Source organism: Schistocerca piceifrons, chromosome 6, assembly GCF_021461385.2.
Source record: "Schistocerca piceifrons isolate TAMUIC-IGC-003096 chromosome 6, iqSchPice1.1, whole genome shotgun sequence".
NCBI classification, from domain to species: domain Eukaryota; kingdom Metazoa; phylum Arthropoda; class Insecta; order Orthoptera; family Acrididae; genus Schistocerca; species Schistocerca piceifrons.
This window is the reverse complement of record NC_060143.1, coordinates 436,583,359-436,610,673: the sequence shown is the minus strand read 5'-3', so window position 1 is coordinate 436,610,673 and position 27,315 is coordinate 436,583,359. Positions and strand designations below refer to the sequence as shown.

The 27,315-nt window shown below is 40.3% G+C and overlaps 1 protein-coding gene across 2 annotated transcripts in view; it reads left to right on the top strand.

Moving 5' to 3' along the window:
* LOC124802758 (testis-expressed protein 2) overlaps nt 1–27,315 on the top strand; it is a 314,369-nt gene that overhangs the window by 191,430 nt on the left and 95,624 nt on the right. For both annotated transcript variants that reach the window (XM_047263750.1, XM_047263749.1), the window contains exon 8: nt 16,125–16,488. In XM_047263750.1, coding sequence (XP_047119706.1) covers nt 16,125–16,488 — 364 coding nt within the window. The remainder of the gene's footprint in view (nt 1–16,124; nt 16,489–27,315) is intronic.

Here is a 27,315-nt window from a genome sequence, read left to right as displayed (position 1 = left end):
AAGCGCTGGCCATTATGCCATCTGAACGCAGTGGTCACAGCAGCTGCACGGACTACCATAGTAAGCCTCCCAAGAAACTAAAATTCTCAAGTTATACCACTTACTAATGATGTAGTGTCTACTCATTAGTCTCACTGTTCGTGACTTTTGCCAACTCCCACAAGAGTTTGAGCTTGGTGGGCATCTGTGATTCTGGCCAAGGGAATCAATAAGATGCCAGAGTTATGAGGCTAATGAGCAGAGGCACAACGTCTGTAGTGTGCGTGGTGTAAGTTGAAAATTTGGGTCTGACGGGAGATGTGCTAGGGTAGCCTGTGCAGTTGTGATTATCGTTGTGATTGGATGGAGTGGTGGTCAGGACATCTGCCTAGTAAGCCGAAGACCTGGGTTTGAACCCTGTCCAGCACATATTTCCAACTTGCCCCACTGATATAAATCAATGCCACCCCGCTGAGTCACACAATTTGACTCTTAGTCTGATCACAAGGGGTGGCCATTATTACACATGTTGATCACATAGGGTGATGTGAGGATCAATGAACTATACTTGACGGGATGTATCTGGGACATCTTAGGTGATTGGAAGTTAGTAGACAGGAATACAATTAAATACTTAGCTTTAATTCAGCATCAGCGATGAACGTAGATCTTGACTTTGTACAATAATATTTACTAGTGCCGTTACAGACTGAACTGCGAATACTGCTTTACAGTTCTGATTGCTTCACACATATAGATCAATTGTCAATGCATAAACTGTATGTGGCACCTGGATAGGTCGTAGCTACTGACTTAACTGAAGGCTATGCTAACTAGCGTCTTTGCAAATGAGATCTCTGAAGCTATAAGAAGTGAACCATTCATATTAAAGTTGGCTGTAGAACTGGTCAGTGCGCTAGCTTGTCTCGTAAGGACAGCCGAGTGGCGGTGCTTGGTCTGCTAACGTCGACAGTGGTGACTCGCGGGTACGATGTGTACTGATGGACCACGGTCGATTTGAAGCCTACAATCTAGCTATTGTGGTGTCTTGCGATGACCCACAAATGCCTTTAATTCCTTTGTGGTTTGGTTTGTAGTGGCTGTAGGACCAGAATGATATCTATACTTTCAGACATGTCCGAAACAACTGACAACACATACACAAATATTTTAGTGTCAGGGTTGTTGAGAAACCGCTGAAATCATTAAAATTGAAGAAAGCTCCTGAGCCTGATGGAATCCCTATCAGTTTCTATACTGAATTTGTGGATGAGTTAGCCCCTTGTCTAACTATAAACTATGTAGATCCTTTGAGCAAAAAATCATGTCCAGTAATTTGATGAAAGCATAGGGCACAACCATTTATGAGAAGGATAATAGAAGTGATTGATAAAACTACCAACCAGCATCCTTGACATTGATTTGTTATTGAATCTTAGAACGTATTCTCAGTTCAAACATGATGAGGTATCTTGAACAGAATGAACTACTCTATCCCAATGAGCATCAATTCTGTAAACACTGATTGTGTGAAACCTAACTCATACTTTTCTCACAGAACATACTGAAAGCTTTGGATCAAGACAGTCAGGTAGATGCAGTATTTCTTGACTCAGTACCAAACCTGCTCTTACTGTCAGAAGTTCGGTCATATGTGGCATCAAGTGAAATTTATGACTGGATTAAGAATTTTTTGGGTGGAAGTACGCAGCAGCTTAACTTGGGTGGAGAGTCATCGTCAGGTGTAGAAGTAACTTCAGGTGTGCCCCAGGGAAGTGTGTTGGGACCCTTGCTGTTCATCTTGTGTATTAATGACTGTGCAGTCAATATTAATAGTAACCTGAGGCTTTTTGCAGATTATATAGTTATCTGTAATGAAGTACTATCTGAAAGGAGCTGCATGAATACTCAGTTAGATCTTTATAAGACTTCAGAGTTGTGGAAAGATTGGCAAATTGCTGTAAATGTTCAGAAATGTAAAATTGTATACTTCAAAAAGTGAAGAAACTTAGTATCCTATGACTACAATATCAGTGAGCTACTGTTGGAAACGGCCAACTTGTACAAATACCTGAGTATAGAACTTTGCAGGGGTATGAAATGGAATGAGCACATAGGCTCAGTCATGGGTAAAACAGTTGGTAGACTTCAGTTTATTGGTGCAATATTGTGGAAATGCTATCAGTCTACTACATAGGAGATTGCTTATAAATCACTCATGTGACCCATTTTAGAATATTGGTCAAGTGTGGTGGACCCATTCCAAATAGGACTAACTGAGGATATTGTTCGTACACAGAGAAGGGCAGCACGAATGGTCACAGGTTTGTTTGAGCCGTGGAAGAGCATCACAGAGATACTGAAGAAACTGGACTGGCATACTCTTGAAAACAAACATAAACTAGCCTGAGGAAGCCTACTTATAAAGTTCGAAGAACCAGCTTTAAATGATGACTCTAGGATTATATGAGGGTTGGAACTTAAATAGTGGCAATTATTTATTCACAACCGATACAAAAGCGTTACTTGTTTGCACCTGTTACTGTCCTTCAAAGCAGTTATCAGCATTGTGTAGAACCCATTGCCAGCTATGTGGAAGGTGTAGCATAATGTTAGCAGAGCCTGTTCTGTTGATGGTGCGAATGGAGTGGTCTAAAGTTATGGTGATTCTCATGTCTGATTGTGATGGTGTTATCCTAATGCATTATGTTCCCCCACAGCAGACTGTCAATGCACAGTATTACTGTTTGTTTTTGGAGCATTACCTGTAACCAGTTTTGTGAAAGAAGCAGCGACACTTTCTGCACAACCCACCCATCATTTTGCACGACAAAGTGGGGGCGCATACAGCGCAAGCTGTGGCTGCTCTGTTCAGTCGATGGGACTGGGAAGTGCTGTACCATCCACCATACTCCCCAGACTTAAGTCCTTTTGAGTTTGATTTCATTCAGAAGATGAAGGAACCACTTCATGGCATTTGCTTCAGAACTGTTCCAGAGATTCGACAGGCAGCAGACTGCTCCATTTGCACCATCAACAGAACAGGCTCTGCTAAAGGTATACTACACCTCCCACATCCCTGGCAATGGGTTCTGCACAATGCTGGTGACTGCTTTGAAGGACAATAACAGGTGCAAATGTGTAACTCTTTTGGGTCAGTTGTGAATAAATAGTTGCAACTATTTAAGTTCCAACCCTCGTATTATAACTCTCGAAGTATCTCTCACATAGGGATTGTGAGGAGAAGGTTAGATGAATTACAGCATGCACAGAGGCAATCAAACAATCATTCTTCTATGCATTAAGCTTGAGTGGATCAGGAAAAAAACTCTAATAAATGATACAATGGAACATACCCTCTACCATGCACTTCACAGCTTGAAGATGACAATGACTGAAAAGTTTGCAGAAGGTCTTCAATTTTTACTTTGCAGAAGGTAATTTTCATTGTGAATGTGGTGTTCTATATCTACTCTGCAGACCAGAGTATAGATGTAGATGTAAATAAAGAACACCTCTGTACAAATAAGAGTAAAAATCTAAATGTAGAACACAGCATTCACATTGAAAATTATCTCCTGCAGGTTTAAACTGAAGACTTTCTCCAAACAATTCAATTCACTGTCAGTAACATAAAGTTTGCTTATATTTAATATTGGACATTTAACAACAGTTTTGTTTACTTTAGCATCCTTCATATTTTCGGTGTGCACAGTCTGCAACACAACATTGCTTCCCTTAGATTCAGTTAATTGCCAGTTTTTTACATTACTTTTAATCAAAAAATTTCCACATTCCTTTCCAAATAAGCATTTACTCTCATGGTCTACTGTTTCAATAATTTCATTCTCTATTTGTAGACATTCTGTACACTATCAATAAAGTTACTCAAATTTGCATTAACAGTTTCCCAATCTACTCCCACAATTTTAACATCAACAGTATCTTGTCCTTTGTAATGGAAATCACTGCATTATTACCTAGAACAATAAGTTTCACCTACTCCTATTAACTGAATCCGACAAGAATTAACATCAACAGTTTCCATCTTCTTATTACACTTGTTTTCAGTTTCTTCTGCACTAAGCAATCTGTCAACCTCAAAAGCCTCTAATCTTAAACCCATTTTTTGTCATTTCTTGTAACTTGTTTTCTAAACAGATTTTAACTGATGCAGAATTTTTGTACAGATGTCAGATACCTCTTTAATGTCACTTTCCTTTTTATTCATTTCTATATTTTCATTAAGCTTCAATAAAAATTCATTGCCACTAATACCACACAATTCCTCCTTTGCATAATATCTACTGTTTGATTCCTGTTTAATTTTGTTTATGTCTTTTATTTGTACATTATGTTCCTCATGTCCAGTCTCCCCACATCCTGTAGGTGATGCCCTTGACATTAATTATTTGACTAGCACTTACTTCGTAATAAGAGATTGATTCTTCTAATTTTACCCCAATGTCAACATCAAGTTCACTTTTAATTTCTATGTCTTCATCCTCGCCGACTTCTAGTTCTTGCTCCCTGTCCCAAAGTGCATTGTCATTGCCAGGTTCACTATAATTTCTACCACTTGTCCCTCAATGTAGAATACAATGTCTTTCACTGCTTTGTTATCCGTTTTGAGAGGATAGTAAACAGCACTTGAAAATAAAAACAAATTACCTTATGTTTCTTTTCAAGTTGGCTGTTGCTATCTTGCCACTCCCACCAATTCATGCATAGCTCCTTGTCCGGCTAATTTGTTTACATCTGGACTCCAAGCTGTTTCCTCATTTGCTAAAACCTTTAAAAATAGTGTTATCTTCTTTGTGTCCTCCTATTGCTTGATCTTGGCTGTAAAAGGTGGTGGCTACTTTCTTTTTTTCATTGGTTGATTCTCAATTTGGTGCTATCACTGCTATGTCATCTGCACCATGTCATAATTAATTTTGTCTGCTTCCTTTCATTACTCTGTAGACTGTCCACTATTTTAAATAAGTTTAGTCACTGCTCTTCAATGTTTACAGCTGAATTTCTATTTTAATATTACACCATCACTGTCTCTATACATTTAGTGTTTGCTACCACTGGATTCCAATATTATCAACCGTATGTTCTTGTTATTAGTGCCAAGGTTGCACTAATCCTCACCAAGGCAGGCATTGAGGGCAAATTTACTTACTCAGTTGCTGGTTGAAAAATCCTCAGTGACACATGCAAAAATGATGTTTCATGAGGTGAAATGACTTTTTGTTGGCAATTGCCAGTTCAATGCCGAACACAAAATACTTGGGTTAAACTTTTCATGATTCCATATTTATTCAAATCAAACATTTTCCTTGGAGTGATAATCAGTCTCTATCAGTTGAAAGTTCTTGGATCACGGTTGTATCACCCACCACCCCTACTGCCCTCAAATCACACCCTGTTAACTTTCCAGAATTTCTTAACCTTGAAGCTTGCCTGACCATCTTTCCCCAAATTCCTCAACATGCAAACAAATCTTACATCCACAGAAAGAACTGCAATCCACCACCAACTGCAATCCACCACCTAAAAACTGATCTCAACCTTATAGTCTTACCTGCTGGCAGAGGCTCCACCTCTGTTGTTTTGAACATCAAGGATTACCTAGCAGAAGTACCCTGCCAGCTGTCAGGATCATCCACCTACAAACTCTGCCACAGTGACCTCGTTCCAGAAATCCAGCAAGATCTTCAGTCTGTCCTCAAATCCTTAGTCCCATACAAGAACCTCTCCCCAGAGTCCATCTCTCTCCTCATCCCTACCACAACCCCCACTCCTACCTTCTACGTGCTTCCAAAGGCCATAAACCCAATCACGCAGGGCACCCCACTGTCGACAGTTACTGTGCCCCAACTGAGAGAATCTCTTTTCTCAGCCTATTACCCGCTACCTACCCACCTACACTACTGGCCATTGAAATTGCTACACCATGAAGATGACGTGCTACAGACGTGAAATTTAACTGACAGGAAAAAGATGCTGTGATATGCAAATGATTACCTTTTCAGAGCATTCGCACAAGGTTGGCGCCAGTGGCGACACCTACATCGTGCTGACATGAGGAAAGTTTCCAACTGATTTCTCATACACAAACAGCAGTTGACCGGGGTTGCCTGGTGAAATGTACTTGTGAAGCCTCGTGTAAGGAGGAGAAATGCATACCATCACGTTTCTGAGTTTGATAAAAGTTGGATTGTAGCCTATCGCGATTGCGGTTTATCATATCGCGACATTGCTGCTCGCGTTGGTTGAGATCCAATGACTGTTAGCAGAATATGGTATCGGTGGGTACATGAGGGTAATAAGGAACGCCGTGCTGGATCCCAACGGCCTCGTATTACTAGCAGTCAAGGTGACAGCCATCTTACCCGCATGGCTGTAACGGATCATGCAGCCACGTCTCGATCCCTGAGTCAACAGATGGGGACATTTGCAAGACAACAACCATCTGCACGAACAGTTCAACGACGTTTGCAGCAGCATGGACTATCAGTGACAAACCTGGGTGCACGAATGGCAAAACGTCATTTTTTGGATGAATCCAGGTTCTGTTTACAGCATCATGATGGTCGCATCCGTGTTTGGCAACATCGCGATGGACTCACATTGGAAGCATGTATTCATCATCGCCATACTGGCATATCGCCCAGCGTGTTGGTATGGGGTACCATTGGTTACACGTCTCAGTCACCTCTTGTTCGCATTGATGGCACTTTGAACAGTGGACATTACATTTCAGATGTGTTACGACCCGTGGCTCTACCCTTCATTTGATCCCTGTGAAACCCTACATTTCAGTGGGATAATGCACGACTGCATGTTGCAGGTCCTGTATGGGCTGTTCTGGATACAGAAAATGTTCGACTGCTGCTCTGGCCAGCACATTCTCCAGATCTCTCACCAACTGAAAACGTCTGGTCAATGGTGGCAGAGCAACTGGCTCGTCACAATACGCCAGTCACTACTCTTGATGAACTATGGTATCGTGTTGAAGCTGCATGGGCAGCTGTACCTGTACACGCCATACAAGCTCTGTTTGACTCAATGGCCAGGTGTATCAAGGCTGTTATTACGTCCAGAGATGGTTGTTCTGGGTACTGATTTCTCAGGATCTCTGCACCCAAATTGCATGAAATGTAATCATTTGTCAGTTCTAGTATAATATATTTGTCCAATGAATATCCGTTTATCATCTGCATTTCTTCTTGGTGTAGCAATTTTAATGTCCAGTAGTGTATATAAAAGATACCAACCATTTCCTCCACTGGCTCTCCACAGTTCCTGTTCTCTACATCTACATCGTTACTCTGCAATTCACATTTAAGTGCTTGGCAGGGAGTTCATCGAACCACAATCATACTATCTTTCTACCATTCCACTCCCGAACAGCGCGCGGGAAAAACGAACACCTAAACCTTTCTGTTCAAGCTCTGATTTCTCTTATTTTATTTTGATAATCGTTCCTACCTATGTAGGTTGGGCTCAACAAAATGTTTTCGTATTCGGAAGAGAAAGTTGGTGACTGAAATTTCGTAAATAGATCTCGCCGTGACAAAAAACGTCTTTGCTTTAATGACTTCCATCCCAACTTGCGTATCATATCTGCCACACCCTCTCCCCTATTACGTGATAATACAAAACTAGCTGCCCTTTTTTGCACCCTTTCGATGCCCTCTGTCAATCCCACCTGGTAAGGATCCCACACTGCGCAGCAGTATTCTAACAGAGGACGAACGAGTGTAGTGTAAGCTGTCTCTTTAGTGGACTTGTTGCATCTTCTAAGTGTCCTGCCAATGAAACGCAACCTTTGGCTCGCCTTCCCCACAATATTATATATGTGGTCTTTCCAACTGAAGTTGTTTGTAATTTTAACACCCAGGTACTTAGTTGAATTGACAGCCTTGAGAATTGTACTATTTATCGAGTAATCGAATTCCAATGGATTTCTTTTGGAACTCATGTGGATCACCTCACACTTTTCGTTATTTAGCGTCAACTGCCACCTGCCACACCATACAGCAGTCTTTGCTAAATCGCTTTGCAACAGATACTGGTCTTCAGATGGCCTTACTAGACGGTAAATTACAGCATCATCTGCGAACAACCTAAGAGAACTGCTCATATTGTCACCTAGGTCATTTATATAGATCAGGAACAGCAGAGGTCCCAGGACGTTTCCCTGGGGAACACCTGATATCCTTTACCACATGGTGGCCTACTCATCACAATTGATGCCACCTCTCTTTACATTAATATCCCTAATGCCCTTGGCCTTACCTCTATTGAACACTACCTTTCCCAGTGGCGGATGGATTCTAAACCAACAACCTCCTTCCTAGTCTCCATGACCAATGATATCCTCACCCAGAATTACTTCTCCTTTGAAGGAATTACCTACAAAAAATTTGGGTTACAGCTATGGGCACCTGCGTGGTACTATCCTATGCCAACCTATTCATGGGCCATCTAGAGGAATCCTTGCTAAACACTCCCAAACCCTATGACTAGTTCAGATTCATTGATGACGTCTGTGTGATCTGGATTGAGGGTGAAGACAACCTATCCACAATCCTCCAGAACTTCAACAACTTCTACCCCATTCACTTTACCTGATCATACTTAACCCAACAAGCCACCTTCCTTGGTGTTGACACCTCCTCAAAGATGTGACTACATCAATACCTCTCACCATATAAAACCTACCAACGAGCAGCAATACCTCCACTTTTGACAGCTGCCATCCATTCTATACCAAGAAGTCCCTTCCACACACCCTGGCCACGTTTGGCTGTCGCATCTGTGGTAAGGAAATATACCAAAGATCTCACTGATGCCTTCACAGATCGTACCACACAGGACTGGAGTTAATTCTGGAATTAATTCTTCCCCATGGTTTTGAATATCTCTCGCCGTGCCCTGAAATGAGTAATGTCCTACCCATTATCCTTCCCACCCATCCCAAGTGGTAATCTGCCTCCCAGCAAACCTACATAATATCCTTGTCCATCCCTACACAACCTCTGCTCTAAACCACTTGCCTCATGGCTCATATCCTTGTAATAGACCTACATACAAAACTTGTCCCATACATCCTCCCACTACACCTACTCCAGTCCAATCACAAACATCACCTATCCTGTCAAAGGCAGGGCTGTCTGTGAAACCAGTCATGTGATCTACAAGCTAAGCTGGAACCACTGTGCTTCATTCTAGGTAGGTACGACAAACAAAAAGCTGTCTGTCTGCATGAATGGCCACCAACAAACAGTGGCCAGGAAACAGATGGACCACTCCATTGCTGAGCTGCTGTGGAGAGTCATGCTGCCATCTGGATCCATTCCCACCAACACCAGCTTTTCTCAATTTCATAGGTGGGAACTCTCCCTGCAATATATCCTACGTTCCTGTAACCTTCCTTGGTCTCAACCTTCATTAGTCATTGCCCTTACCCATCTAGCCCTTTCCCTGTGCCTATTTCAGTACTACACAGCCCTCTATTCCACTAGTGCACCCTCAGTCTTTTTGTTTCTGTCATTTACTGCTACACACCCTCTATCCAATATCCCGACTTGACCTACTTGCCTTACCCCCTTTCCGTCTCGTCGCTGTACATTCCCACAAGCAGAACTTTACCATCTCCCACCTCTACTCTACTACCCTTCGCCATCCCTGCCCAGCCTCCTCCTCATCTCCAGCACCTGGTCACCTGTCCCACCATGCACTGCCGCTCACAATCTGGCTTCAGCTGTCAGAGAATGTGGTCATGCGTGTGAGTTGTGTTTGCTTTCACATTTGTGTGTGTGTGGGGGACAGTCTATTTTCAGTGAAGGCCTTCTTAAGCCTGACAGTTTTTTTGCTGTTCCTATCTGTGCCTCAGCATCTCCACTCTGTGGCGAGTAGCAACTGTCCTTTTCATTTTATTATAATATTCCATCCTGCATTTTCCATTGTTTGAAATATACAACCTTACTTTTCTGTATTATGAACTACAATGACAGTCAGTGGTAGCATATCTATACAGTCTATTCACATGGTCATTACACAATTCACTTGTATGTAACACTACTTCACAGTCCATTGAATTCATTCCCAACACATTTGATTATAATAGTTCACTAGTGTAAGTTCAGTATTTAGTGGCTCTGAGCCTAATTGTCTCTCAAGTCACTATCCACCAAAATAATATAACACACCATTACCCATTGTACAAACATGCCATTATTCACAACAGAAAAGTTAATAAAACAACAGCCATGTGCAGGTTGTAACAAACATTGCTGTAAATTTACGCAAAGATTGCAAAACTATCACCCTTTTCGTAACAGTGAACACACTTTTATTGAGATATTAGTTTGATGACAGTACCAAGCAAACTATTAATAAATGTTACCTGAGTGTGAAACAAATATGGATGTACTGCTACCAGAGCAATTAACATGATGTTTACAGAGAGATGTTAAATATCTACCAGCTTGAAACTTCCTGGCAGATTAAAACTGTGTGCCTGACCGAGACTCGAACTCGGGACCTTTGCCTTTCGCGGGCAAGTGCTCTACCAACTGAGCTACCGAAGCACGACTCACGCCCGGTACTCACAGCTTTGCTTCTGCCAGTACCTCGTCTCCTACCTTCCAAACTTTACAGAAGCTCTCCTGCAAACCTTGCAGAACTAGCACTCCTGAAAGAAAGGATATTGCGGAGACATGGCTTAGCCACAGCCTGGGGGATGTTTCCAGAATGAGATTTTCACTCTGCAGCGGAGTGTGTGCTGATATGAAACTTCCTGGCAGATTAAAACTGTGTGCCCGACCGAGACTCGAACTCGGGACCTTTGCCTTTCGCGGACAAGTGCTCTACCAACTGAGCTACCGAAGCACGACTCACGCCCGGTACTCACAGCTTTACTTCTGCCAGTACCTCGTCTCCTACCTTCCAAACTACTAGCTTGTCCAGGATTCTTTATGCATAGGTCTTAATCCAGTTATTACCAGGTGCAGTCAGAAGATCATTGGGTTGGAAGGGCTATTTATAGCTGGTGTAATATTTTTTGTCTCGAGAATTACATTACAGGTTGTAGCAGGGTGAAAATTTAATAATGTAGATGACCTGTTGGTTCCAGCAATGATTTGGTTTAATTAAATGATAGATAGTCGAAAAATTATAGAAGTTCTCAGTACTATTTGATTAGCGTGCTGTACACCTCCGTGGTGGATTACCTTTTTGCAAGTAAACATGTCATATTGAAAAGTATGTTAAAGTAGTCAACATGAAAGTTTTCTCAGTATGATATCATGTCATACAGGAAAAACTATTTCTGGTGAAACCAATGTTTCAGCACTGGTTACAGTGGCTTTCTTCTGAGTCTGTTGATGCATTTTTACTGTCCAAAGTCTCTTACGTTGTGTCACAACTTCTGTACTGAGCATAACATAAGTCATAATTCTGAAAACATCAATATAATTGGTCTCTTGTTATGGAAGGAATGGGAAACTTTATTGTGGTATGTTGCTGTAGTGGAGGGAGTGGGGATGTGCCATTGCCTATATTGTCTTACAATGCGTACCTTGATTGCTAGTCATCGGTGAATGGGTCATGGACTCTTGTGTTCCTCATGCTGGATAATCTGGGGAGGTTATATAAACAAATCCATGACACAGCCATGGACACCCTCGTGGAACCCTCCTATGCCAACAGAGCCTCCTAAAATCCCAAACCTCTTGTCTGTTTCATGTTCATTGATGATATCATCATGATCTGGACTCACAACCAAGACACCCTATCTTCATTTCTTTATGACCTCAACACCTTCCCTTCCATCCACTTCACCCGATCCTCTTCAACGAAATGTTTGACCTTCCTGGACATTGATCTCCGCCTCTCAGATGGCTTCTTCCACACCTCTGCTCATATCAAACCCACTAACCATCAGCAGTACCTCCGTTTTTGACAGCTGTGCTTTGCCCACGATGCTGAAGGTCTCATGAGGGCCTTCCCAGAGAGGCACTTCCCCCAAAAACCTAGTATCCAAACAAATTTGCGATGCCAAATCCTCACACACCCCAAATCTTTCCACCGCCCCCAAGAATCAACTAAAAAGGGGTATCCTCCTTATCACCAAATATCACTGTGAACTTCAACAACTAAACTATATCCTTCGCCAGAGCTTTGATTACTTGTCATCATGCTTTGGAGTGAGGAACGTCCTACCACAGATCCTTCTCACCCCTCTTAAATAGCCAATCTACATGATATCGTAGTCCATCCCTATGTCACTCCCATTCCCAACCCTTTGCCAGGGTGATCATATCCCTGTGGAAGACGCAGGTGCATCCAGTCTACCCACCCAGCAGTTCCTTCACCAATCACGTCACAGGCTTAACCTATACCTTAAGAGGCCGGGCCACCTGTGGAAGCAGCCATGACACATACCAACTCTGCTGCAATAACAGTACAGATTTTTATATTGGTATGACAACCAGCAAGTTGTCCACCGCAATGAATGGCCACTGCGAAACTAGCCAAGAAAAAGTTTGACCACTTGATGGCACAACATGCAATTGGCCACAATGTACTGGACTTCAATGGGAGCCAAGCAACTTGGGCCATATGGTTCCTTCCCTCCACAACCAGCTTTTATGAACTTTGCATATGGAAGCTACCCTTGAAATGCATCCTGATCCCAGCCTCTGTTAACCCACTGTCCCCTTGTCCTCCACCCGGCAGTTTAGTCTTGCTCGCTCCTATTACTCCCTCCCAGTTCACAACACCTTCAGTATGTCCCACTGCCCACCAACTCTGATGTTCTCTGCATCACATGCCTAGCTTGTGCCCCTGCCACCCTTCTCTCCTGTATTCCTGCCTCCCTCTGAGCCACTAGCTACCCACCTCTAACCCCTCTTCCTGCCTCCTGCCTCCCCTACTACCCACCCCAACTGGCACAACCCCCATCCCACTCTAGTCCACCTTCTGAACTGCAGTCCTGTCCAGTTGACACAATACAGAGGTGCAGGCATGTGCACACGTGTGTGTGTGTGTGTGTGTGTGTGTGTGTGTGTGTGTGTGTGTGTGTGTGTGCTAGCTCAAGAAATGATTTATTCTGAAAGCTAGCAAGTATCCTTTCTTTTTTTGTGTGTCCCTGTCAACTACTCAATGCTTTTGCATTTTGGTGAGTGGTCTCCTTTACTCCTAAAGTATTTACATTCAACCAGAACTTTCTGATTATAAACAGTATGTGTAGTTAGACACAGATGAAATATAGAGAAATAAATTAATTAATTGATGGGGCTAGAATAATAGCTGCTGGAATAGTTGCAGATAACTGTATTTCAGTGTGCCTGCTTTGTTCACTTGCCACAATGAATCACATAAAGCAATTTTTAATACATTTCTATGAAATGCCTCAGGATATTGCCACAGATTTACAGAGCACTATTTTATTCAGTCATCTAGCTTTGCTAGCTCCAGCAGCCCAATGCACTTCACAGTTGAAAGCTGGCAACAGTGCTGCCAGATATCAGAGCTTTTCTATCATCCTAAAATGTCTCATTGCTGCATCATAGTAATATGGATATAGAATTGTTAAAAGCACTGAACATTTTAAAATATATTAACAACTTGTAACGTACAACAAACAGTGGCATTGTCCCCCATTTCAACAAAGTCTTTATATGATTTTGGTATGTTAATAAGTGGTTTGTAGATTCGCTAAAACTTCCTATTTAAAAATATTAGATGTGGTGCAACAAGGCTGCTGGCATTTTCAGGACCAGTCCTGTTCTCAGTCCTGTCAGATTCCATCCTTGCTACAGACATCTGCACACTATAACTACAGACATCTGTGCCCTGTAACGTTGCTTTCCCACCTACGGAATGACTCTTTAATAATTGTCTCTGACCCATGATGCATTTTCAGATTTGTGGTGGGGATGGTCTTTGAGAGATGAATGTTCATCATTACATTGTATTATGGTCATTAGCCTATTAAGAAGCCCAGAAATATTTTATAATTGACCATTTTTAAATAGAAATACATTCTGTATACAACCTCTTTTTAAGTCCTAATTTTTATAACATTTAAAATGAGAGCAATGGATTTAGTGTAGTATACACAGGCAATTCATAGGAAAGAGGCTCCCTTGACTCTTTAAGTTGTTTTTTGGTCCTGTCATCAGAATTTGTATTTCAAATGAGTATCTGTGTAGTGTTCAGTGTCGAATTGGACACAACACAGAAAAAAACAATCGCAGGTAAAGTAACGTTCTGCATTACATCTACATACATACGTACATACATACACCACAAGCCACTGTAAATTGCATGGCTTAGAGCACCTCATACTACTACCGATAATTTCCTTTCCTGTTCAACTCACAAATAGAACGAGGGAAAGCAACTGTCTATATGCCTCCATATGAGCCCTAATTTCTCTTATTATTACCATTATGGACCTTAGACGAAATGTATGTTGGCAGCAGTAGAATTGTTCTGCAGTCAGCTTCAAATGCTGGTTCTCTCAATTTTCTGAATAGTGTTCTGCGAAAAGAATGTCTTCTTCCCTCCAGGGATTTATGCTTGGATTCACAAAGAATTTCCGTAATACTTGTGTTTTGATTGAACCTACTGATAACAAATCTAATAGCCCACATATGAAGTAGCTTTGATATCTTCCGTAAACCCGACCCTATCATCAGTACTTAAGAATAGGCCACACTAGTGTTGTATATGCAGCCTCCTTTATAGATGAACCAAATTTTCCCAAACTTCTCACAATAAACTGAAGTTGACCGTTCACCTTTCCTACTACTGTGCTTATGTGCCCGTTTCATTTCAAATCACTTTGCACCGTTATGCCTTAGATATTTAATTGACATGACTGTTTCAAGCAGTACACTATTAATGGTGTATTTGAACATTACAGGGTTATATTTCTTACTTATCCACATCAACTTACAGTTTTATACATTTAGAACAAGTTGCCATTCATCACACCAACTAGAGATTTTGTCGACGTCACCTTGTATCCTCCTACAGTCACCCAATGATGACTTCTTCCCATACACCACAGTATCATCCACAAATAGTCACAGACTGCTGCTCACTTCGTCCATCAAATCATTCATATATGTATAAAAAATAGCAGTCCTCTCATACTTTCCTGGGGCACTCGGGACGATACCCTTGTCTTTGATGAACACTCACTGTTGAGGGGGACAATACACTGGGTTCTATTACTTAAGAAGTCTTTGAGCCTCGCTCATACCTGGGAACCTATGCCATATGTTTGTACCTTCATTAACTGTCTGCAGTGGAGCACTTTGTCAAACACTTAACAGTGGAGTAAGAAATTTTATCTCCTTGTTGGTGGTGATTGAAGCTCACAGGTCACCATATATTACATTTTATTGGTGGATAATTTTAATGTTAGCCATGAAGCAGATATAATGTCATAGAGTTTTAGTTGTTTCTGTACTGAATTACTGTGTGGTTTTGGTGAGTTATCTTTATATATAGGTGTGCTTGTGTGTGGGGGGGAGGGGGCAGCCATGCATGCATGCACGCACATGTACACCCTCGCATATCTTGGGGAATTTTATGTGACACACACACACACACACACACACACACACACACACACACACACACACACACACACGACATCCAACCCTAGGCCGTTATGATGTAGATGACTGATGGCCCCCCCCCCCCCCCCCCACCCACCAACCACTCTGCGCCCCTCCCTCCACTTTCCCTCTTTCTCCCTCTCTCTGTCTCTTTGTCCCCACGCGATTCATCTATAGGTGAGTGATTGCCTCTTCTTATTGCCATCCACTACGACAATTTTTGTTGTTGATGAAGATTGGTAGATTGGCAACAGGTTACCCTCCTTATTGTGGTACTCAACATTGAATAATAATATTCTTTCAGTAAAACCACATTAGACAAAAAGATGCGCAGTGTATTTAAATTGTGCTTGCTAATGTTATCAGGACCTTACGAAGGCATTTCAAGTGAGTCAGTATGTAATTTTCTGTGTTTTTATCTTAATAATATTTAGACAGAGAGATATCCATGGAATGTGCATTATATTTATTTATTGTTCATTTTTAATCTATTTTTATTTTTTGTGTTAGGTTCAGACGATTTGCTGGTGCTGCAATATTTGCATCTAGTCCTGTTAATCATGAAGAGGAACCAGCTGTTGTAACAGCAACACAACCTCCTCCTTCACCTCCTCCACCTCCACCAACACCGAAAGTAGCAACTGGACAATCATCAAGTGATGCTGAAGTTACAGCACTTTTGAGTCAAGCTGCATCATCTGCCTTTAAATCAGAGGGCCAATTATCAACAATTCCATCAACTGCGTCTATAACTCCACAAACTTTGGATCAACTCAATTTTAGTGATTATACTCGCTTCATGTCACAGTTTGACTTGGAGTTGTGTGAACCTGGAAGCAGCCGTTCCATTGGACTGCAACAAAGTCTATCAACTGTGAGTCTAAGTTCTCATTTTATATAAGCTTTAGGTGCAATCAATAAGATCACAAATAACCACAGAAAGGAAGGAGTTAATAAGAAAACATACTAAATAAGATGAAGTTCTTCAAAACTATAACTGGAATGTGATGAAAATATTTTCATAAGATGACATAAAAATGCATTGTTATCACCATAAGTCTGTTTTTATAGTTCCTCTTTTTTAACATTGTTTCAGTTTTGTTTAATACTATCTATTTTATGGGCTTTAAAAACATAATACATAGTTCAAAAACTATCTGGAAAATTTTCAACTTGAATACACTGTGGTGCAACACACAACATTTAACTGTCTTTTAGACTAAAATAATTTCAACTTTTAATTCTTACAGTGTCATTTTATTGTCACCTGTTGTCACATTTAACACTTACCATGCTAAGCCCTTAACTGCATGCCACTCCCTGTATGCTGGCTGATTTTTTTCTATTTTCAACATAATTTAAATAGCTGTAAAGGACATTTAATTAGAGATACATAAAAACTACAGGTATGGTTTGAAACTTTAAGGTTTCAACTTTACATGGGTTAACAGTCATGTGTATGGGGCATATACTGTTTCCAAGAAGTGATGCGGATTTCTCCTCGATTTTGCGAAAATAAATTTTTGTCAAAAATTTATTTTTACTACTTTATTCAATTTAAAGAAGAAATAAATTTTGGAAAGTGATCATTTGACAATGAAAAGACATTTGTTATACCATTTGCACATAAAGCATAGCTACATACACATAAGCTATTTTGCATATTGAACCACAGTGTGATAAAGCTTGAAGCACGGGGTGACACACAAACCTACATTACACTCACTGCACTCATAAGAAGTATCTTTCCTCCCAGCTTTCCCAGTAATGTTCTTTTGTTTTCCACTACACACTACACAACGTCTTTGTGGTTTCTTCTTCCATTCTGCCATTTCCACACGGTTCGGAAAATGTTTCTGCGAAAATCGAGCAATCGTTGCAGATCCATGAGAATCCTCAATTCTCTCTCCTCTCTGTAACACTAATGCAGGGCAGACCTCCTGTATAAACTTAGGAGTGCTCAGTTTCTTCTCATTGATGCAACTATGCAAAATGCAACCATTGGAAACTGCCACAATTATACAGTGGAAGGCAAGCTTTCTCCACCACTTCACTGTTTTGTGATCAAGTGTTCCATATGAAAGACGCTGATCAAAAAGGTCTACACCAGCTTTGTTTGTTGTAATCCAGCACTGCCACTGGTTTCAACTTCTCATTGCCTTCTCTTGTAGCAACAGGCAACATTGAGGATGTGTGCCTGGTACTTGTCATCCACACATCCCTCTTGTCTTTCCATCGCAATGCTAGCACATCGATCTTGCGGCGAAATATTTGTTCACCCTTTTTGAGTTTACCCTCTTTGAGAGCCTTGGGCTATCCTTTTCTGTTTGGCATTACAGTACCTACAATACCAGTATTGGCTCTAGCCAGTTCTTCGGCTAGCTGAACACTGGTGTAAAATCTGTCAACATATACAGTGTGGCCCTTACCTTGAAGTGAGCCGAGCAATCGCTTTACCACTGCAGAAGCACTGTTGTCCAGTTTATTGTCCCTTCCGTGGTATACTTCAAAGTTGTATATGTACCCAGTTTTGGATTCTACAAGAATGTATAGCTTTATGCCATATTTGTTTGGCTTATTAGCCATATAAACTTTGAAACCTACACGCCCTCTGAAAGGACACATACCTTCATCAATGGTTAGCGCTTCACCTGGCTGATAACTTTCTTTGAAATTCCTTACCAAATCATCCAGAAGAGGCCTGACCTTATGAAGGGCATCAAAGTCTACTTCACCTTTCTTTTTTTGCTTTGAATTGTCATTTATGTGGAACATAGACAAAATATTCAGAAATCTGTCCCTTGGCATAATATTGGGGCAAAAATTGCAGCTAACCACTGGATCACTACACCAGTGACTGGCCATACTTGGCCTCTCACTGACTGACATGTGGAGGATAATAGCCAGAAACGTCTTTGTTTCAGCAATTTTTAGCGTCCTCCACTGCTTGAATCTAGAATTGGGCCCTAATTTATTTTGTGCTCTCAGTGTGGCCAGCTTCTGTATAGCATATAGGTTTGTTTGTTCCTTCATAATTGAAATAACTCTGTCATTTATAAAATGAGGAAAAAACCTAAATATTCACTAGACTGACCAAGTCCTACATTATTTAGGACACCATGAGACCCTGTAAATAACAAAATGTTTGGTGTTTGATCCACTATAGTCCAGTCATTCCTGTGAAATGTCACTCGATCTTGGCCTCTTTCGATGATGAGTGGGGGGGGAACACAGGCGGTGGCTCACCTTCATCTGACGACAAATCTGTGTCTGAAATAATACAGAACGTAACAGAACCAATCGCAACATGAACTGTCTTGTTCTGCATCGATTTAGTAAGATGTTAGACGTACCTGGACTATCGTTATTTTCCGGCATTTCGTAATCACTGTCACTATCGAAATTGGAAAAATCATCATCAATAGGTTCAGCAAGTACTTCTTCAATCATTTTTCGAAGTTTTGCATCCTCATCACTCGCCATTGTGAGTAAAAAGAAGATAAACAAGCTAAAACCAAAATACTAGCGCCAAAATCAACGGTAAACAAACGACAGGATACCACAGAACACGTAACATACGCGTGAAAAACACAAGTGAATTCGTTCGGAAATATGTACGGATATATCGCATTACCTCACTGCGATCTAGCGCTAATATGATGAACTACAAGCATTGCAGGACCTACAGGTAGTAGCGGGAACGCTAACAATGCATTTGAAACACTAAAACAATGTGGAATGCGGCGGGACGTAATATTACGGCGGCTGCGTTTTCTTCGTTTCCACCTGCAACGTAATATTACGGCAGCCGCACGGTAAGTGTTAAGGGAAAGTACATAGACTTCAGTATTACTTGTACTTCATACAAACAACTTGTCTTGACCATTCCTAATTTTTCAAAAACGGTCTAGGTAGGGTTCAGAGGTGTACTTATGTGTTTCGTGCTGCCTTGCTGTCAATGGTCATTGTGACATGTGATGGGAACGAAAGGGAATGTGGTAGTTGCTGGTTCTACACAGTCAATGAGAGAGCAGTGGGCAGATGATATATTTGGTAGCAAGAGACATTGCAACATTCTCATGTCAGTATAAAGGTGAAATCCAATATGTTTTTGTATAAAAAACAGCTATGTTGTCAGGTCTCATGATATTTACAACCTCAGAAATCGCAACATATTTGGAAGAGACTGCCAAAAATTTTTGACAGCAAAGATATGAATTTCACAACTGTGTTATTAGAATAATGATTAAAAATGGTGATACCAGAGACAACAGAGTTTAGTAAGTGAAAAAGATAGAAAAGAAAATGGTCTGCAAAATAATCTAAACAATTTATTTTGGTTTATTTTATGTATCTTTGTATTATAAAAATGCAGACAGTAAAAAAAAAAAAAAAAAAAAAGTGACATAAATTTAGAATAGGTATAACGTTAATTTTTTAGGCAGATATTTTCCGCCAGTAAAACAGTTTGTAACTTTGATCCATCAGAATATGTTAAAAATAAATTTTTCTCAAGAAGCCCCTTAAAAAGGAGGGGGGGTCAACTTATAATCAAGTTCCTCTTATATTTCGGTAAATACAGTAGTCATTAGCATCCTACTTCAGAAATGAACGTACTTCTTTTAATTTGAATGCATTGGAAGTTGAGAAATTGTGAAAAGATTTTAAACTTATCGTGCATTGTGTTCTGGATAGGTATGTCCCATGTAAGCATATTAAATGCAGAAAATACCCCAGTTTAATGATGGTATTTGGAAAATTCTGAGGAAACTGAGATTAGTGCATTCTGTGTTCAAAAAAGGGTGCATATATGCTGACAGGTAAGGGTTTGAAGAAATTTGTGCATGTATAATGAGAGCTATGTGAAACCAACATAAAAACATCAACTATCATAGGTTACAGAAAGATCCTTCCAAAAAACTTAGATAATTCTGGTCCTAAGTAAAATCATTGAATCAAAAGCTTCTGGTCAGTTACAAGTCCAGGAATAGAAAACAGCAAATAATCTTAAGTCTCGCATTTAAAAAACAATCTTACACATAAGAAGATAATAATTCCATGTAATTACCTGATGGCTGCACAAGTTCTCCAAAGGGGGAGGTAGAAATAAGCAATCCTGGTGCCAAAAAGCAACTGACCAATTGAAAACAAATAAGGACAAGACCCTGACAGAGCTACGGTACAGTTCAGCTTCACAGAGAGTGTTATGTGACACTGACCCCATTTTTAGCTTGCATTCAATGTCACTCGCACAATGAACAACCCCAAATAACAGGGAAAAAATGAAGATTACTCTGCTATATAAGGAGGAGAAAAGAATGGGTATTGAAAATTATGAACCAGTACCCTTAACTCTGGTCTGCTGCAGAATCCTAGAGCATATTCTAAGCTTGAGTGTAATGTGTTTCCTAGAGAGAGAGAGAATCTCCCGTCTGTTTATTTTTATTTAATGTATGGCTACATCACTAAAAATTAATATTTGCTATTATCTCAAATTACAAACTAATATCCAGAGCATGAATTTGATCTATTGATCCCTCTGTCATCACCAGAGACTCTATTGGATTGCAAGGGAAAGCCCTTAGAGGACATACCTGGACTACATGGTGAAAATCCTGCTTTTCAGCACAGCAGTCACAACTTGGAGAAGTTATTTTCTTACTCTTATGAGAGAAGTGGCACACCTGTCAGTACAGGTACTTATTCTGTTAAGAACTGACCAGATCTGGTGTGGCAGTTCAAAGCCAAGTGATTTGGTTTATATGTATGGGCCCTTTAAGGTGTTCCATCATAGCATTAGTCTGCCATGAGTGTCTCCAGCTGTCTTAGTATTAAATCCATTGTCAGCTAACATCTTTGTACTTTCCAGGGGTGGGTAATGGAAGCAAAGCCCTCTTTTATCGATTGATAGAAAGCGTGCATGAACAGGGAGATGAGAATTTTTCTTTGCACTTCCCTTTTGCAGAGACAGAGGTGTTATGTGGCAGAATATTGGTAGCCAGAAAGTAGGTGTAGGTTACAAGACGTGTGGTACAGTTGAGCTGTGTGTCAACAAGCCTTGTATGAGTGCTATTGAAGCTGCAAAACAACAGGGTAAACCAATCCAAGAGCAGAAGTACAGAGTGTTGAAACAGGGGATCGCCATGTCGTACATCAGAGTTACTGGAAATGTTATATCGAGTTTTGATTTTGGGAGATCTTCTTAATGTATATTGTTTGTAACTGAGCACTACATAAAGTGTGACACCTAGATAATTTGGCTTATGTTACATCTGAGTAGCCTTACTTCAAAGTAGACCATAAGCTCTTTGATGGCCAACTTATTTTTTAGGTGAAACTGTGACACTGCTGTCTCAATGACACTTGGCTATAAATCCCATTTGCGAAAATATTCACCAATAATTAATAAAAATCATTAGTCGGTACTAACTCGGTAACTTCAAGATATCTTTGCTTCTTTTCAGTGCCCAGTCATCAGCATACCTAAACTTTGTTGATGTGGCTTTCAGGCATATCTGATATGTAAAAACTAAACAGGAGAGGGGCCAGGACATATCCTTGTGGCAGCCAGATGTTTAGCTTCATCTGGGAACTCATCTTGTTGCCCATTAGTACTTGGAAACATCAGTTACTAAGCATTTCAATGATGCGCTTACCAATTTTTAGGCTTGGGATGACTTGTTGAAGCATTAGTATGATACCCTATCTCACTGATGCAGATCTCGCACTGTTTGCAAATAAATTAGAAACTGGTGGAGATGACTTTTTAATAAAATTGATGAGTCAAACCCCTGTTGTGAATGCCATTTTCCCCTTTTTCTTCAGACATTGTAAGAGCTGTTGCCCCTTAGCCATGTGTCATATAATCCGCTTTGCTTTCTAGGGGTTGGATGAAAACAGTTACCAGTTTGTTTCCTCTATTTGGAAAGTAAAGAAAGAATATTTTCACAAACCTTTTGTGATCACAGACCTTTTGTGATCATGTTATTCTACAACCTACTGCCTTCCATATGTATCTTTTATTACAACCATCAGCCATTTTTTGTGTTTCTTATCTTTTGTCTTCTTTCTGTGAACTGCATCTTGTCAAAATTTGTATGGTCTGTTGTTTGTTGGTAGTGAGAGAGTCACAGTTCACATGGCAGTGACTTCAAAATATCACGAAGCTATAAAACACACATATACTATCTACAATCATTTCATTGAGCAAGGGCTTTATATTTCTGGATCAGTAGAAATCACAAGAGTTTTTGATGTACATTGGCTGTCAAACAATAGCTCTGTAGTTCTTTTTAGTTTTATATTCTTGTTGAGAATTGCTACATAATTTGTAACAAAAAGTACCATTACTGACTGAATGTATCAATAAGATGTTTTTTGTAATCTTCACTTTTTAACTTCTGCTTTCATATGTGCTCTGTATGAACCATGAAGTGTGATATTCTGATACTGCAGCAATATGGAGACACACTCAGAGAGCATGTACAATAGTATTTGTGTAGCAGATAGCTCACCTTGCAGCAGCCACAATCCCAGCAGACACGAAAGATGTCTCACAGCCACAGAAAATAAATGATCATCACAGCGGATGATCAGCTATTTGTATCTTGTCTTTCAAGGCTCTGTACACTGATCCTCACCTATAACAATTAACTCACTTGCTGGACTTGGACATTGAAGTGGAACTGTGATATTGTGTGTTGTGTTCAAGATGACTGTGGCTTTGTTCATTTTGATTTTAGCTCATGTTACTTCCAGTCACAAAGTTTGCTCCTTACTAAGTTCTCAGCCATAGACATAGTGTTGATCTCAGTTCCACATGCTACCTGGTTCATGGCAGTGATCTGCCTTATTTGTGTTGGACTAAAGCACAAAACAAATCATTGGTTTTTTGTCTTACTGGTTGAAAAATGTGGAGCCTGCATCACTTCTCTCTCAATGGGAATCTTATGTGATGGACAGAACTAGCCTAGTGTCCCATTTTACTGCTCGTATATTCTTCAGTGTTGATGTGTGTTTTATTTATTTTCTAAATTTTCTGAGGACATTTTTAGATTTTATTTATGTTCTCTTTTTGTGAATTATTTTACTTGAAGTACTTTACTTCACTTCAAAAAATGGAAAATGACAATATTATGAAAGGGGTAGTTGCTACTCACCATATAGCAGAGATGCTGAGTTGCAGATAGGCACAACAACAAACAAACAGTCTGAAAGTAAGCTTTGGGCCAACAAGTCGTTCGTCACACACACACACACACACACACACACACACACACACATACACACATATGACCACAGTCTTTGGCTGCTGATGCCAGACTGCAAGCAGCAGCACATGATGGGAGATGGAGGATAACAGAAAAGGAGAGAAGTAAAAAGATTGTGGGTGTGTTGGTGGAGTAGAGGGCTGTGTAGTGCTGGGAATGGGAACAGAGAAGGGGCTAGATGGATAAGGACAATGACTAATGAAGGTTGAGACCAGGATGGTTACAGGAACTTAGGACATACTGGATGTAGAGTCTCTTCATTTCTTTTATCTTTCATACTCACAATATGGTTTTTTTGTATCTTTCCTCTATCCCCACTTTCAGTCTTACAAAACTTTGAGGAAGAAGTAGTTCGTGATCTTATAATAGAATTTCATTAAAATGTAGACAAATGGCAGCAGATATAAAAATGAAAAAAGGGTGCAAAACAAGTACTTTTTAGAACCTGAGAGCCATGAGTCTGGTAAATTGGGGGGAAAGAGTTATCAGTTCTAAGAATTAAATAGCAAAATCATGTAGGACAATAAGGCAAGAGGAGACAAAGCTAGACAGAGTGACATGAATCCACTAAGAAATATCAATGAGAGACAAGATTTGAAAAGTATTTGAACATCAAAATGGTGCTGGACCATCAGAAATGACCATTTCTTTTATGCGCTATTCCAGCAGTCCTTCATACATTTCTTTCATTGCTTACCTTTTTGTGTGGCTCACAAACTGAGATTGGTCATACAAAGTAATATTTGCAATATCTGCTTTCATCATACTTAACTGAGATATTATATGAACGCATGGTGTCTGTTCTTTTGGACATTGTGGCTCCTGCGGCGATGCCAGACTAGGATTCAGGGATTCAAGCCTGGGCTCTTCTTATTACTAGGCAGTTGCATTAACCATTGTCCCATCCTGTCTCAGTGTTTATTGCAATAGCGCAGACTATCTCGGCACATCTCGCAGCTGACCCACAATTCCACCTAGCACCAACTATCTACAGATGCCGTCCATGGCCTCCATGCTCGCTACATTGAGATTCCCACAGTAGCTCAAACATACGTGTTGATCTGCACTGAAGATGGTCTATTCATTACCCACCGAGGTGAATCAGATCCCATTCCTTTCTTCCCCTTCCACCTTCACTTTACGCAATATATACCACAAGGAACTATCGATGTCAGCTGCATTGGGACTTGACTTCCCCCCCCCTCCACCCTCAATATGTGTCACAGCTGCAGATTCCGCATGGTGTCTGTTCTTTTGAACATGTGCGAAAGAACAGACACCATGCTTTCGTATAATTTATTCAGCTTTTAATGTAAGAAAAAAGAGATTTTTTTGAATAAATTATAATTGTATATGATGTGTGGTTAACACGTTCTGTGCTTATTGGTATTCTTTCGGGCATCGGACTTCCTTACATTTTTGTTGAAGCTGCAGGCGGCGGAGGACTCTGGGGACGCCGGCGCTTGTTGTAATCATGAAAATCCTCTTCTTGTAATTTTCCTCTTCACTTAAATCAATAAATAAACTGCTTGATGTGGTACTTGTAACATTATATCAGTTACTCCACATATAATACATCGAGATAACAATACTTCATCTTTAAAATCACACATCCTCATCATCCTTCTACATATGAGAGTTAGTTTGTGTCTGTCTCAGAACAAAAAAAACTGTACAACCCATTGAATGAGAAAATGTTTTTGTTTGTCTGTGCCTTACCGCACATTCATAATTAACGTCTTTGTCAACCCCTGGGTACTTGGTGTTTCAAATTTTTTTTTTATTTTTTTTTTTTTTTATTTTTTTTTTTTTTTAATAAATCTTAATTTGACGGCATCCTGGGGGTGTTTCATCATATACTTATACAATGCAATAGGCAAAGAACCCACCACCTCAGTGCAGATGCACAATTCCATTCAAACTCCTGCAGGAATCTCAAAGTAGTGAACATGGAGGACATGGATGGAAATTGCAGATAGGTGTCACTAGGTGGGAATCTGGGTCAGCTGGAAGGCATACTGAAGTAGTCAATGCAATTGCGATAAACATTGGGTCCACATGGCATACTGCTTAACACAAGCATGAAATCCTGGGTTTTAATCTCGGTCCGACATACATTTTCATTCCTGCTGATTCCGCATAAAGTCTCAATGTAACTGACATCAACAGTTCTTTCCTTTTCCTTCCTTTCTCCCCCCTCCAACCTCAATTTAAATAACTGAGATATATTTCTTATTGTTTTTGTTCTGTCTGTTGGTGTAACAAGTTGGTTGAACACTCTAGAACACATCAAACTGTATAGAATGATCAAAATAATTCAGTATAAAGCATACATTAATTTGTACACTGTAGTCACTGTGCGATCCCTCTCTCTCTTTATTCTATTAGTACTGGTTATCAGTATTCACTAGCTTTTGGAGAAGCAATAGTGTTGTGCTAGGTTTGAAAAGTTCTACTTGGATTCGTGCTAGGTTTGTAATGTCTCACTGTACTGTCTTCTGTATACTCGGCATGATCTGGAGAGTAGTCTGATGGTAATCTGAAGATAATATAAGATGGAGCTCTGAGCATGGCATATTAAAAAGACACACAGACCAATCACAGTTGCTGGCAATGAGTTGATCCAATTCGATGTCCTCTGATGGCTGTATACCATCACCTGGTGGCATATGATGAGTCCTCTGCAGCAACGGCTTGTGGTGGTCATTTTGAATGTCTCTTCTGCAGAGATGTGGGCCGCACGTGATGCACCATGTACAGTCAATGAAGACACTGTCAGTACCGCAGTTTCTTGCCAGGTTACTTCTCACTTGAGCCAATATATGTTTAATCAGAATCCAGTGTGTGAGATATTTTGAAGCAATTTTGTAGACCTACAGCATGCGGATTTTTGCTGTAAGCTTTATGATTTCCATGTACCCCACTTAGTCAATATTTCTTTTAGGTTCAGTTTCTGCAGTTGGAACTTTTCTCTGCACTCAAAACAAAATGTCTGCCTTTCTCTACTACACTGTCAGAGCTTTATCTGACATGCTGTAGTGTTATGGAACATTATCCTTTATTATTGTTGAATACTGGACAAAAAATTAGATAACTATTCTGAGAAAATTGTGGCATTCATTTACCCTTGGCTGCCACCTTGTTTTCTATAACCAAACAGCTACAATCAGTTTGAAATAAAGCCTTGAGACAAGCCAGCATGATGGCCAGTTATCCTGGCACCCGTGCCTGTTTGTGCTTGTGTTGTTCCTTGATTGGTGTGATTTGTACAGCCTTTTGTTGACCTGTAACATCCATCTTGTCAGACCACATAATGTCTTTGAATGCAATGCTTCTCACAGCATGCAAATACAAGCATCTCCTGTCCTCTATGATTCTTCTTTCAGTGATAAACATTGAAGACAAATAGTAGTGCTCTGGAATACAAGCAC